General features: G+C 44.3%; 1 protein-coding gene across 1 annotated transcript in view; it reads right to left on the bottom strand.

Annotated features, from left to right (window-relative positions):
* The window catches only part of LOC102512561 (protoheme IX farnesyltransferase, mitochondrial), a 94,607-nt gene that overhangs the window by 76,825 nt on the left and 2,131 nt on the right, over positions 1–15,651 (bottom strand). Inside the window, 2 exon segments of the mRNA XM_014550880.2 lie at positions 11,290–11,611; positions 13,384–13,517. Of these exon segments, the coding sequence (XP_014406366.2) occupies positions 11,290–11,611; positions 13,384–13,517 (456 nt within the window).

The following is a 15,651-nucleotide window of genomic DNA, read 5'->3' as shown; positions in this document are numbered from 1 at the left end:
AGTCACAGAGACACACGCTCAGGAGCAGGGCAGGCTGGCCCAGGCCGGGAGGACCGCCCTGGCACCATACGGGCATGTGAGTCAGCACAGCAAGTCCACAGAACAGCAGCAAACACCCAAGTGGAGCCAAGACAGCAATCAAAGACAGAACCCTTACTCCCAAGGAACCATTCTAGAAGAAACTTTCAACTCTCTGATTTCCACAACGACTGATGCCCAAAAGAGAATGCCACAGTGATTCCAGGCTTTGGAAACAGTCCTTGCAGGTGCACGTGAAAGGACACTGCACCCACGGGCAGCAGGGAAAGAAGACCCCTCACCTCACACACAGGCCACCCGGCCACACCTGCCGCGGCTCACGACCAGCAGGAGGAGCGCGTCTTTGGAGCAGACAAAACCCCTCTGAGGATGCTCTCGCAGCACCCATCTTTGAGGAGGCTTCCTCACTCTTTGCAGACATCACGCCACCGACCGCAATGCCTCAGGACAGGCCGGTGTTCCAGGATGAGAGTCACCTTGTTTTGCACAATCAGTGGCTCTGCAAGTGGGTCAGGGTCGCTCCGCGTGTGGCGATGACCCAGGACTGAGAGAGGAGCCCTCAACACCCAGGCTGCTCCCTGGCGGTGCCCGCAGACCGCTGCCGCCCAGGAGGGAGGGTCGAGGGCGTCCAGGGAAGAACCTGAAGGAAGAGGCTGCGGGCTTCTCCCTCCCAGAGCAGAACTAAGTCAACTGCCTCTCTCCACAGAGTAAATCAGTTGAAATAATTCCTGACTCTATTTTGAAACCTTGAATCTTAAACCAAAAGGAGACTCCTTATGAACAACCATGGGAGTTAAAAGGGTAAAGAAAACCCATGATAGCTTTCTTAATATATAAAATTAGTGAAATCTAGAATCACCAAAATAAAGAACAACTTTAGATCTTTCTAAATATCCAGGTCAACGTTTTATATTGTGCTTTACAAATAAATTTTAAAAATCAATTATCACCACAGTGGAAAAGACAGCACCATAATCATTGAACTGTCAAACCAGAAATGCTGCAAAAAGAAAGTTCACTTTGTTTAAAATCAAAAAGGGTATGGAGTTGCACAAAAGCAATGTTTTTTCTTTTTATTTGCCCCAGAGCTTGACTGGGTGATGAACAATACACAAAGTACATCAAATTTTTGACTAATGGGTCAACTGATGGGCTGAGAAGAGACAAAAAGTGGTTTGCAAAAAACTGACAAAGAGAAAAGGACAATGTTTTAATAAGACATAGCGGTGACTAAATTTACAAAATGGAAATGCTGCCTTATTTAAAAATACACAAATTGTAAATAGTAATACAAGTAAAAAAATGACAGGGGCTATTATTACTACAGATGAAGAAATTTGTATTTTGTAACACATTTCTAAAGAAGATCAAAAGCTAACAAAGAATGTATTTACACTTGCTTCATCAAAGCAATTAATTTAAAGAAAGAGAAAGGAAAAGAAAATTGATAAATTGTAAAATTGACCAAAGCCATATTCTCACACAGCACTGCCCCAACTGTAATTAAACTTTTCATTGATTTCCTGGGATTCATTACATGGGATCATTTTGCAACACCAGGATCTCATTAAAAGCGAATGTAATATATTCTTTCATTAATAACACTTGAAATGATATTTTATTTGGTAATCTCATATGCTGTCCCTTCACAAATAAACATAAAATCATTGTCACCAATGAAGCGTGACCCATCCAATGGAGGCACGAAAGCACTGTCCTGCTGGCACAGGGGTGACTCTGGGGACCCAGGGAAGAGTAACAGGCCCACCCTGACAGGCCTACCCCCACCCACACCCCCTCATGGTGGGTGTCCGGTCAGTAAGCGGCAGGCACCCCCTACGCAGAGACCCGGCAGCTGCCTGCGGAGGGCACAGGGACAAAGGCGGCCCTGACACTGGCCGTACTCCCTTCAGAACCATCAGGCCCAACATCGGACTGGCTGGGCCGAATCCTCCCAGAGGCCATCACTGACAGGTGTCCCCAGGTGCTGTCTCCTGCCTGCCTTCTCCAGGGAGAAGCTCTTACTGATGCTCTCCGTAATTAAGAGGAAAAACAATTTTTTTTTTTGAAACAGTCACAGGCAGGCACACTCTGGAGGGCCCAGAAGAAAGCAGACACCCTAATGGGAACTCCCCATGGGGGCTGCTTGGCAAAGAACCTCGGGTGGCCTCCAGGGGCAGAGCAGCCCATGGCCACCCCGGAAGGACAGCAGGGACCTCGGTCCCAGAGATGCAAATAAACAAGTCCTGCCAACAACCTGGACGTGGACCCCGAGCCCCAGAGGAGAGCCACAGCCCCGAGCAACACAGTGACCTCAGCGCAGGGAGCCCCTGAGCAGGTGACCTGGCCAGGCCGCGCTGGGACTTCCCACCTTTAGAAACTATGAAATCATACCTTTGTGTTGTTTTAAACTGCAAAGTTTGTGGTAACCTGTTCTGCAGTTAAGAGAAAACTAACAATGCCATATGGAGGGTGGCATTTGAGGAAGACTGGACTATGGGAACACAGAGACTGACAGGAGGGGAGGGGAACTCACTCAGGGACACATCGAGGACACTGCAGGCAGCAGGCGGGCAGTGCTGAGGGGCCGGCAGGGACGCGGCGGGGCAGGCAGGGCAGGCGGGGCAGGCCCTCAACCTGAATAAAAGGAGGGTGATGACAGCAGAGGAGTGACACACAGTTCAGTAACTGAAGAGTCATAAATCTTAAAGGTCAAAGGGAACTCAGGGTCAACTGGCCGAACCTCTGTCCTGATGGAAGGAAGGACGCTGTCTCTGGATCTGGTGACAGGAAGTGATTTCTCCCCAGGCAGCCTCTCAACAGAAGAGCTCAGCTGTCGACAGCTCTCGCCCCTCAGACCAAGTCAGGACAATTCCTCGAATCACCTCCCTCTGGCAGTAACTCCTGCCTCCTGGGGCAACGCTGAGTTCACCTTCTCTCTCGGCACAGCCCTTCCGTCATGCAAACGCCAACCATCCCAGTCTCTGCTTCTGCGGGCTCGGTGTCCACGGGGACCCGCCACGCCTGGCTTCCATGTAGTAACAAACGTGGACTGACAATGATAACGAGAGAAACAAAGCTTACGCCTGCGCCACGCTCTGCAAGGCCAGAGCGCCGTGACACGTGCTGTTAAGAACTGGAAACTCCGCTCCGCAGAGTCGGGCGTGGGTCCCGCAGGGTCATGGGAAGAAAGTGTGAGAAACTCCACTTAGGTTTGACTAACTCTTCCTTTTAAAACGCACATTTTTGCATATCTTAAGATGAATGTAATCACTGGTGTGAGAGTACATGAACTTTATTTACAACTAACTTAACTATATATTTTTGTTATACCTGACATATTTATATACAATAGTACAAATATTTTATAAATATACATATGTGCACTTAAAGCATTCTTACTGATAAAGTACATGCCCAGAGAACTGTGGAGAACCCTGATCTAAGATAAACAGCACGGCACGCAATGGTGGGTGTGACGTCTGCCTTTATACGTGGAGAGCCACGTGCCGGCCAGCGGTGGTGAACTCCATCCATGGTCTCACCAAGACTCATACGCTCTGTGCACGATACTTGGTGTTACGGGTTATTCTGTAACAAGTACTCCAAAGACTCATTTTCAGAAGAAAATTCCATGAAGTAAAGGGAAGACAGACAGACAGACAGACAGACAGACAGACACACACACACACACACACACACATCACCCTGCTGATCAGAAAAATCACAAACCAGTTCCTTGGAGAAGCAGCTTTACCAAGAGCGATTTTTTTTTTCAGTGAAGTCTCAATACTTTGAGAACTGTTGGTCTCTGAGCCTAAGCATAAAGGAGGTATCATTTTTTTTCTGAGATTATCAATTAAAAATAACTATAAAGGTTATATTTAAAAACCGCTCCTCTACATGCTGCTTTATCTCAAGGCCTCATGACTTTTCAGCACTGGCCCCAAAAGAATTAAGTGAAAAACAAAAACTCCAATAAATCAATCTGGACAATTATCAACTCTGATAAAAGATTTGGTCGTAAGATTGAAACCACCGGCTTAATGAGAGTTGGAGATTCTCTATAGATTTCAAATTATCCCTGTGATCTATTATATCTCATTATCCTTGATGGCAGATACGATGCAATGTTATAACCCAAGTCCTACAAACCTGAGCTGGATTCTCTTTAAAGCTCTTTTATGTGCAAAGCCTCCAGAGAACAGGCAGTTAATGAATTTGCATGTGCTTTTGTTCATCTGTGGGTCTAAGCGATGGAATGTGTTTGTTAGCTGAGCTCAAAGTCCAAAATTATACAACTTAATGAAGAGGCAGCCCCTGAGTCTTTTCTGATTTTCAAACAAGCAGGGCTTCTTACTTGACAGCCATACTTGTGGTTTCTCCCTCTCTCTCCATTTCTATTAACACCTTAAGCTTCAAATGGTTCAGTTTCTAATTTAAGTGAGGTTTTTAGGCTTCACAGCTTGGCAGCGCCCTGTGAACCTCCTGACACAGTGTCTTCCCATCACACGTATGAAAGAAGGCGATAATTCTTATGCTTACTGTTAAGTTCAGATGAAAAGTCAATTGATGAGAGACAGGGTACTTTTTTTCTCAGCCACATTAAAGGCTGTCAGTCAGGGGTAACTGATTACAAACCATAACCACTCCTGGTGAAAAACGATAAAGACTTTCAATGGAGATTTTCAATAACACAGCTGAGAAACTCAGAACTTACAGGGCCTTCCAGTTTTCCTCCTTTTTGTCATACTCAGCGACCAAAGCTGGTTGGAAAAATACTAGGACCAAATGACCAAACCCGTAACTTCAAACTTACTGACCAAAACTGTTACCAAAATGAAACACTAAAGTACATACGGTCCCCAGGCTAGTCCCAGGGAAGCACTGGGTCTGCCTTTCCAGCCAGCATTCAGGGCAAAAATGAAGTCGCTATCAGGTCTGTGTAAACGAACACACGAATAAAAGCTGCTCGTGTCCAAGCTGATTATGAAACACTGAGTGAGACCCTAAGGCTGTTCTTTCAATGAACCATCTAAGCTTTTCTACTTTGCCATCCTACTTTTAGTTTTTTTCAATAGAGAAACACTTCTTCTCAATATACTTAATAACCAACACCTTGTAACCTTTGTTTAAGTAACTAAAAAAAAAAAACTTTTCCATAAAACTGATGCTTACCAAACTTTTAAGTGGAAACATGTCTCTTGAAAAATGAGTTTGGCAAGAAGAAACCGTTAATCGAGCAGTTTTTGCTGAAATAGTGAAGATTTTGCTCCGCTCCATGTCTGTGCTGACAGGGGAAAGTGCCACCGTAAGCAGCAGACGGAGGAAACACAAAGGACAGCCGTCCACGCCCACCTGGGTCAGGTCCAGTGCTCTTCAGTCAACCCTAAACATTTGACCATCACATTACAGTAAAATAACTGATTATTCGAAATTAAAAGGCTAAGCTGTTCAAAATTCTACAATGGTGGCAACAGAGTTCATAATAGTTCTTTCTTCCCACCCAGCTTCTATTTCTTGGGCACCTATTATGTGCGAGGCTGGAGTGAGGCCCTGGGAGGACCACAGCTAACAGGATGGATGTGGGTCCAGCCCTCTTGGCCCCCACAGGCTGGTGAAGGTTCAGACAAGCCAACAGGCACCCACATGACCCACTCCCACCAGGAACCAACTGAAATGATGGAATAAAGATGAAAATTGGAGAAAAACCTACATCAGCAATAAATTAGGTAAAGAGAGGATACTAAAACCCTCAAGATCTGTGTGTTAAACATAGTACAGATGAGATGGAATGGAAGACAGCTGCCGAGAGCTGAAATTACGTAAAATTCGACGACCTAAACACCAACCGGTAAGAGGATGGATAAACACGGGAGACAAAGGCTCTCTGACAGGCCCCTCCTTCCTGGCTGGCGCGAGGAGAGAGGAGCGAGGCGATGCGGCCGGGATGGATCCTGGCGATGTGGACCCCTTTCAACAGCCGCCTGCATCACAACTGGAGGGAGAGAAAGGCAGTCACACCAGAGAGGCAGTGGGGCCTGGTCTGGACATCATTCTCACTGAGATCGGGCAGAAATGCCCCTGAGGGCCCGAACCCATGGAGCAAGGCACCCACCACCAACACCACCGGTGCTGCGGGTCTGCCCCAGCGCAGTAGGCAGTGACGCCGGAGAAACAGCTGGGCCCAGACACACGACCCGCCGGGAGTGGAGGCAGCCGCCACTAACCGCCAGCCTTGGGGAGCACGACGCTGGCACTGTGGCTTCAAGCACACACTGAAAAAAAGTTTTTAGAGAAAAAGTTCCCTGGCTGGTAGCTCCCTCTGCATCTCCTTCAGGCCACCGGAATGTTCTACCAGTAATGCAGACTGAGAGACTCCATCCTCTGGCTTAAAATGTAACAGATGTCAGGTGACGGAGAAGACTCCAACCATGCCTGCGTTCCGATGGCATGTTCAGTACCGCTCTGGGTGCTGGGGACACAATGCTGTACTCAGACAAAAAGCCCTGTCTTTCCGGAGCCCACCCTCGTTGGGGTCTGACTCCCAGCTGGAACGGTCAGGAAAGGACAGAGACGAGGAGAGGTAAAGGAGGCCAGTGAAGGACTTATAAAAAAGGGCAGACAACATAAAATAAAAAAAGGGAGCACAGAAGATAAAGAGGCTGAATGTCCTTCTGAGAATGATGGACCAGAGCCTGTGGGCCATAATAAGCCCCCCGTCAAGAGTAAAACCCATGAGGCAGGGGCCTGTCAGCCTCAGTCACTCCTTCCTACCCATGGCACATGGACGGGGACACCTGGGACATAGTGGGGGCTCAATGAAGAGCAGGTGAATGAGTTAGAAAAAGTAGGAAAACAAACCCCATGAAACAGACAAGTGATTAAGCAAAGTGTACAGAAACTGTCACAGCAGAATGTTAAGAGTCATGAGAAATAATCAAAAGTAGACAGCATAAAATCAAATCAGTGCTGCACGTAACATGTCTCGGGGGATCCTACAGAATGAAGCAGAAAATTACAGTGAGGAAGGCAGGTGGAGAGAGTGTAACACAGGCAATCACACCAGAAAATGAAATAATTGGTGTAAATATGAAAAAAGGAGATGACCTAATCATTTTTGATTGGCTATGAAAAACTCAAGAATCAACTGAAAAAAAAAATTTTCAATATCCCCAAGTTGATTTAACAGTAAATGTATATAATCTATCTAAAGGAAACTATAGAATTAGAGAGGCAGAAAACTCGGACAAATGAAGATGATGTAATATGATAAAGATCTCAGTTCATCTCCAAATTAACCTGTGAACATGCTGAAATTTCAATTAAAGTCCTCATGGAATCTGGGGGGTTAGGGGGACTGGGGTGTGTCTAGGGATGGAGCCTTCCAAAGTCTTCTATTTGTTAGTAGGACATTCAACACTGGTTAATGACTTATTAAAAGCTGGGTATATCTCTACCTTATACCACTGACCAAAATACATCTGCCGAAATGAAAAATTTTAATGTAAAATATAAGCTCCTAAGAACATCAGATTAAAAGTACAAATAAATGTGCATAAAACCTTTTGTATGGGAGAGCTCAAGCATGACACAAAAACCAGGGGCCACGAGGAAAAATGCTGACAGATCTGAGTACATAAAGTTAACGTTAGCACATCAAAAGAGCAATAAATGAACAGAAGAAGCTGACACCACATAAGGTATAAGACTTACAACAGGCACATGTAATGGGTTCATATCTTACCCTTACAAACAATAAATGAAGGCAAACACTGAAGAAAGAACAGAAAGCACACAGGCCATTCAGAAAAGAAACACAAACCAATCTACATATGGAAAATATAAAACTTCATCAGCAGTTTTAAATACATATTTTAAAACTCAAAAGCTATTTCTCACCCATCAATTGGTAGAGTTATTTAGGAAAAAATATTTCCTCTTCAGGGAAGAAAGCAAACAGAACCTATACAAGCATTAATATAATATAATATAATAACTGACCTTTCTTGAACTGGCACAATATGCTAGGTTTGGTACGAGATTATTTACCTGTGTTATCTCACAGAATCCTCGTAACAGCCGTATGAGGTAGGATTATCCCTATTTTACAGATGAAGAAACTGAGACTTAGAGATTTGAAAAAACTGTGCCCATCATCACAAAGTCAATACATGGCAGACCAGAGATTTCAACCCTTACAGTCTGATTTGGAAATTGTGCTATTAACATTACAAGACAGACTGTGAACAGAAAAAGGCTGAAAACCATGTGCAAAAGATTGGTTACTGCATGGCCTGGAGGGAAGTTTTTGTATATTATTATGTGTTTTTTTAATCTTAAAAAAATACTATTTAGTAAAAAAAAGTCACCAAAAACAAGGTAAACATAGTGACACAAGATATGCACAGAATACAAATTTTTAAAAATTACAGACAGCATTTACGTTATCATCTTACTTTTGTTTAAAAGCAAAAATATCTGAATGGGATATAGAGAGCCATTCTAGAATACGCCAAAATCATCAAAACAGTCACTATTTTGAGAAGGTGGAATTATAAGGAGATTCCATTCTTCTCATTTTTGCTCATCTGCATTTTCTGTTTTTTCTAAAAGCAAACACTTAATAATAAAAATACTACTTTAACATTTAATAAGCATATAAGTATTAAACCATTTCAAAATATACATTGAAATTTAAGAAATCATAATTCTACTCAATATTTTTATGAAAATGTGAAAAATCCTTTACATAGTATCTGACAGCAGATGATCACAGTACCTTGTGATCATCTTTTAAACTTTTAAAAACTTCTAAAAACTACAAGCAATCTAAAATAAAATTGTATCCTCTATTCTTGGTTTTGGGTTTTTTTTTTTTCCTTTTAATAAAAAGCAGCATTCTAGGCTTTAGGGGAAAAAAAATCTATACATTGATAGAGTGTAGTTTATATCAGTTCCATCAGCAGCATAATCTATTGGTTCCAATAAGCAATCTATTTTTAGCGTTCTGGTCTCAGAAAATGTGTTATAGCTTTTCAGCACAGACATTATTCAGGAAAAAATTTCTGCTTTTTATTGACCTATATTAAGCATACTCAGTTGAGTTATGATCCTAATCATAACTTATGATTAGGATCTTATGATCTTATGATCCTAATCCAAATAAAATTTCTTTACCTCAGTGTGGTCCTTGCAACAAACTCCAAAAACATATTGTAAATAGCTCAGTTGGCAAGAGGAACTCGGGGGAGACATATTACTGCTTCTTTATAAACTCAGTCTTACTTCCTCTCATAGAAGAGAAAAATCTTTAAATGGCATTAGCTCCAGCAAACTTTGGCCCAGACCCTGGTGTAAATGCCAAAGCAGTGTCCCGCACTGCCGCCCTCCCGTCCTACAAGTGGAACTGAGTATGATCTCTGCAGAGCTTTGCTTAGTCTCCAGCCAGTTAGCCCTGCCACGTTACAGCTGTAAACCAAAGGTGGCAAAGAGAGGGAGACTAGTTCTCCAACAGTGGTTGCTAACTCCCAGATACTTCTGCCTTGGCGATCATTAGCTTAAATGAATTGCCCAAGATGTTAAGAGTCCCAAAGAAATCAATTGATAGATACCAGGGATTTTCTTAAAAAAAAAAAAAAAATCCTGCTGACTCCAAGACATGTGTGAATTCAAGTAATAAAATAAATAGGGAGGCAGGAGGTCAAATAAGAGAGCTGGGGTCACCCAAAGGGTGCTGCCTCTTTAAATGGACTAAGCAGAAGGAAATGACTTTAATTCAATTAGCTCATCCAGAAACCTGGGGCATGGAATATATGAAAACGATACGAGGAGAAATTTACTGTTCGGACTTTTCCATCTGTGGCTGCAGGGGAGGCTGTGATTCACTTTCTTCTCTTTGCGTCGTGATTTTGCACACCTCTCCTGTGTGGTCTGGAGCCCTCCCTGCCCCCCCCACCGCTGGCTGTTCCTGTTGCCAGTGGTGGCGGGGGCTGCACTGGCCCTCCCGGGGTGAGAGCTCCCCACATCCACCAGACCACTGGGCCTGGGAGCTGCACTCTGCCCACACAACACCTACTTCACTCTCTCAAAGGTGGTCTGGGACCACCTGCGTCAGGTCATCTGCACATCTGCCAAAATGCAGATCTCTGGGCCCTGTCCCAGGCCTCCGGGATCTGACTGCCTGGGGCCAGCGGCCACACGTGCCCTGTGTGCTCCTTAGCAGACTGACACGTGGGGACCAACGAGTCTTCACGCAACGGACAGCACAACACGTACCAGTAAAGGAGTAATTTAACCACCACTTTAGATTTGTGACACCGTGTTTTAAACGTCAAACCCTGCATCTGGAATGCCTATTCAGATGCACGACACTATAAGGCACGGAAAAGGAAAAGCAATATGACAGCCAGTGGGAAGTGAAGGAAGATGTGTGCCTCGCCACCCCAGACTGATCCTAAACCAATGATTGTACTTAACTGTCTGCCCGTAAAGAAATAAGCATTACAAAAATAAACTTTAAGACATTATTTTAGATTAATTATTTAAAGTGCCTCCTTTGAGATTCTAAGAGGAAACACTGATTTAGCAGTCTGGCAACGCTGGCTTCCTAACTGCCAAACAGAGTAACTTTGTAGCCAGGTATCTCAGGAGACCTCCCAGGTACTGTCACTGATACAGGTTAATACCCAAACAAACACAATAAAATCTGGTGCAGTTTCCTAGACTTAGGCCAAAAAAAACCAGGTCCCAAACCTCTTCCCAGAGAAGCACTCTGAATCCCCACACACGTGGGCCGAGCCCAGAGGCGGGATGAGAAGCAGAGCGTGGCAAGCGGGGAGGCCCAGGGGCCGCGGCGGGCTCACCGCACGTCGGGCTCACCGCACACTGAGCACAGCAGCGCGGTTCCCCTTGTTTTCAGAACTCAGCAGAACTCATCGCCTCACTGCGTCTTTCCAGGACAGTAGGAAACACACAGAAGACAAGGAAATAAGCCAGATAAGCATTGTGCTCTAACTGCAAATAAGAGAGAGACTATTTTTAGCGTGATACGTTTCGTGCAATACCGTTTACAATTCTGCGTTAACAGAATTCCAAACATGTGACTTCAAATCCCAATTAAAATGAAGGGGGGAAGGGGGAAACTCTGTAGTTTCAAAATATCCCTTTTTGGGGCAGTAATAAAATAGCATTTTATACCTGAAAACCAGTTTCAAGTAAGAATCTGACGAGACCGGAAAGACAAAGTACCTGTGAGTTTGATTTTGGACAGCCGAGCCAGGATTCCCGGCAAGTCGTCCACACTCAGCTTCATCTCCTTCCACTGCTTTTCTTCTTTTGTCTCCTTCCCCACAGCCATCGGGTCCTCAGTGACTGCGGCGGATGCCAGCCCCATCAGCTCTTTCTCATCTGGCTTTCTGGGCACAGACAGGCTGGGGGGCGAAAGAGGTCTCATCTCGTATATTTCATCTTTGGCCCCACCCAAAGCTGTCTTTTCAAGGAATGGAGGTGCCACTGGTTCTGGCTTCGGTTTCGCTTGCTGGTTGAGGCTTCTGCTCAGTTGTGTGACATACTAAATAAAAAAGTGCATGTTACCATAAAACCAAGGCCCAAGATGCTCTTAAGCGGTTGTCTAGTTAACACCTCCCATCAGCCCAACGCCTACAGGCTAGAAGACTTCCTCTACCTTTGTAAATACACACTGAAATAACTAGCATTAGTGTCTGTTACCTGGGGATCACTGTACTGAGAGATACGGAGAAGACAATGAATGCTTCAGCACTGGCTTTCAAATTCTATGGTTTAGAAAGTCCTAGAATTTAAGTTCCTTGAAAGAAAGAAATTTATTTCTTATTCATCTCCTCCAGAATTTTCCCCAACATAGTACCAGAAACTGGAGGTGTAACATTCCAGCTACAAGGAAAAAGTTTTCTCCAGTCAAGAGCCCAAGTCAGCCTGCCGAGTTTCCACGTTCTGAGATGAACAGAGCAGAGAGGGGCTCAGTGGGAGGCCCCATCGCAGGGCTGGGGGGTGTCACTGCAGTGTGTACAAGTGTCCGTGTGTCTGTGTGCGTGTGGAAAGACACGGCGTTTAGAGCCAGACAATCTCTACTACTTACCAGCAAAAAGTAATAACTGTGACTCACATTCACGAGGCGCTTTACAGGTTTATAAGTAACATATATCTTTATGGTTCATATAATACACATCTGGTTCAATTCTCAAAAGTGACTAAGAAGACGATCGTTACTAGTGTCTCTCTAACTTTCAGAGGAGGAAACCAAGGCAGAAAGGAACTGGCAGAGCCAAGACCCAACAACCAGTTAGTCACAGACACCCTGGGACAAGGAGCCACCTTTCCTGGTAACTAGGTAAGTGGCTTTTCCATGACATCACAAAGGCCTGAAATCACACACACTAGTCTCAGACAGGAATTACAAACCCGTGAATGAATTCAGAGTTTGTTTACATAAAAAAAGCATTATACGTATTTGAGTTTCTCTTCTAAATCTCTGTTATCCTCGACCCCCAACTTAAAAACGCTGAACATTTCTGGATATTAAAAATCTCTCATCAAAACAACGAGTTTTATTAAGATTTTAAGTTAATTTTAAGTGGGCATTTTAAGTAAAAAAAAAAAAAAAAAGATAAATGTCAACTAAGACTTCCAATTATGAATTTGCTATTCTTTCATGCTTGCATCATAATCGTGAGTTTTTAAATATCATTTCTTCATTTTATGATACTTTACAATTGTTGAAAATGGCAAATACAAGTTACCACGTTGCTGACATCCCGGCAACCTAGTTAAAGGCCTGCCTATAAGAGGACTGAGCGATATTAACAATGCTCACTATAAAATGCCCAGCAAATCACAAACGCTCTATTTGTTTGAATCTGCTCAGAAGAATCTGGGTTTAAAAGACTTTAAATACGCTGCTGGTGTAAGGAAACAGTAGGGTCGCACTGTTAGAGCAATTATTTCTGTGTTACTGATGCAGCCACAGAACTCCACAGACTTTAAAAAGATGCATTATAACGGGTCAGCTTTTCTTAATTTTAGCCTAGTCGAAACATGCCAGAAGTTTTCGATCTTTCTCCAAACCTAATCAATAAGTTCAAGATCATACTTTTAAACTCAAACACCAGAACTATTCTGGTTTCAGTTAAGCATAATCAAAACAAGGGATTAATGTTTTGGATAAACTTAAGAGCACATGAAATGAGAGTCCTTTTCAATCAGTACTTCTGACGACCTGTCTCATAGCTGGAATCTCTGAAATTCCCTTGCACGAGGAGAGTAAAGGGCGCGAGCAGCAGAGTGAGGACGGCCCTTGGAACGCACCATGCGCCGGAGGAAGGTACAGTGCTGAAATGAGATCCACTGTTTACTGCGGCTCCTGAGAAGACGCGTGAGCCTGTGAGGTGACTCCCACACGGCGCTTCTTTCTAGATACCAGACGCATCCTCCTCCCCAACCTACAAGAGAGAGAAAAGGGGGAAAACGTTAATTAAAATGGTTAGTGCTTCTCACCAAATGTGACTGTACCTGCCCGGAAGCAGAGCCGGCACCTTGGCAAGCCATGCACGCGTGAGGGGTCAGAACTCTGAAGCGACCTAACCCAGACTTGTGAACGAATGGTACTTATCAGCCCTACTCACTGTTTCCAGTCCACGGAATTCCTCGGCAGGGCTAGGGAACTTTTTCATTTCAACCAACCGGCGCTTCCGTGTAAGGCCCCATCATGGGCAGCCTCCCACGTCTCCTCTCCAGGGCTCCCAGGACCCTGAGGACCCTGGTTCTCAGCCACTGGCCACTCATCACCTTGGTTCCCGAGGTGTCTCCTCTTGCTGCGTCTGCCACGTTAAGGCAGTCGTGTCCCCACTGTTCTGAACACTACATGTTGTCCCTGAACAGATGCAATTATAGGGTAATTTTTAATCTTCAACCCATTTCTAGAGTCACTATGCCTATTTCCATCTGTACCTCCACATGGGTGGGTTGGAATACATCTTCAAGAACACTTTTATTGTCACCAGTATCTCTACTCTGTTCCCTGCTGCAGGTGAAACCATTACCTGCTTGAGATTTCAGGACCATCTTGAACTCTTCCTTCATCATCTAATAGTCATCCACTCCAGTCAGCTCTGAAATACCAGTCAAATCTGGTCACTTCTTTGCCTGCCTACTGATACAGTCCCTGATCATCTCACTTTGGACTACGAGACCATTGTAGAGTTCAAGCCACTCGTCCTGACTTCAGTTCACATCCCTTCCTCTCCAACCCAAGTTGCATAAAGCTGATGGTTTTCTTCCTGGAGCCCGGAACACATCTCACTCACCCGCACGTGTGCCTACAACTCATGGCAGTGCAGCAGGCCCATCCCTCCACTGTGCATGCCAGTGTCAGTTTGCCCGTCTGTGTTTATGCCGTTTCCCTGCTTGCAGTGCCTTGCCTCCACTCTCTGTGGGTCAAGTGTCCAAGTCTTTTTCCACTCTATCACTTTACCCTCCTTTTCGTGGCACGCCTAATACAAACAGCTTCTGTTTGTTTCTACATCATCTTTTGTGATTCCTCGAGGGCAGGGCCTCTCCTGCTCTCACCTTTCCTAACCTGGCCACCAGCATGTAAGAATGAGATGATGTCTGATGCCTGGTCTCCCCCTCCGCTTACCTGGGCAGGTCAGTTGGAGGGTGGTCACTGCCCCTTGGTAAACATGGCATGTATCTTACACTGGAGGTAAGTCCCTTCTTTACTAAAATCATACCCTCAAACCTCAGTTAAGTATGAAGTGATTATTTTCCATATACATGGATATGTGTTGTCTGTATGTGTGTATAGGAAGAAATAGCAGTGTTGAAATCAGTCTGCTGATTGAAATTTCTTTGAACTCAGTCCTCTGAGAGTAAATGTTTGTTGTCTTTTTTTTTTTTTTTGATGGTGTGGTATTTTCCTCTTTTGCCTTGACATTGTTCTTTGGGACAATAATTTTAAGATTAAAAGATTATATTTGGAAGACATCAAGTTTTACTGTTCTGGGCCTTAATTTCATAACCAGTTTTGAGTTCCATTGGTCCAATGAGAAATGCATGTTGCTGGGAGGGAAAGAACCACCTCAGAAAATATCTCTCAAGATTAACAGGGTTAAAATGAGATTTTACCAGGGGGAGGGGGGGAGGGGAATACAGCTAGGAAACTGCCCTTTTAAATGATGAAAACACTTCACTTAGTCAAAACATGTCACATCTCTATAAATCCGTGCCTAGAAATTTGAAGACATTTTGGCCCCATGTAAACAAATACAAGTTTGAAGATACACAGGGCTTATAATAGATGCATTAAAAATCTGGGACCATGGGACCATATCCACTATGCACCATCAACACTGAGTCATGACTGGAGGGCTTTTTAAATGAAGTGCACAGACAAGCAACTGAAAGGACCTGAAAATTTTGTAATGGCTATAAAACACTTTGAAGTTTCAAAGGACAGCCGGGCATGATCACTAGATACCTAATACAGTTCCGGTTTACGTTTCTGCCCCCTTCCCACCATACTGCTTCCACGTCAGGCTCTTACAGTGGCTCTTCCAAGTGGATCGCAGCAGGTGG

Source organism: Camelus ferus, chromosome 16 (genome assembly GCF_009834535.1).
Source record: "Camelus ferus isolate YT-003-E chromosome 16, BCGSAC_Cfer_1.0, whole genome shotgun sequence".
NCBI lineage: Eukaryota > Metazoa > Chordata > Mammalia > Artiodactyla > Camelidae > Camelus > Camelus ferus.
Note: the sequence above shows the minus strand (reverse complement) of the source record. Positions and strands in the feature narration are given on the sequence as shown.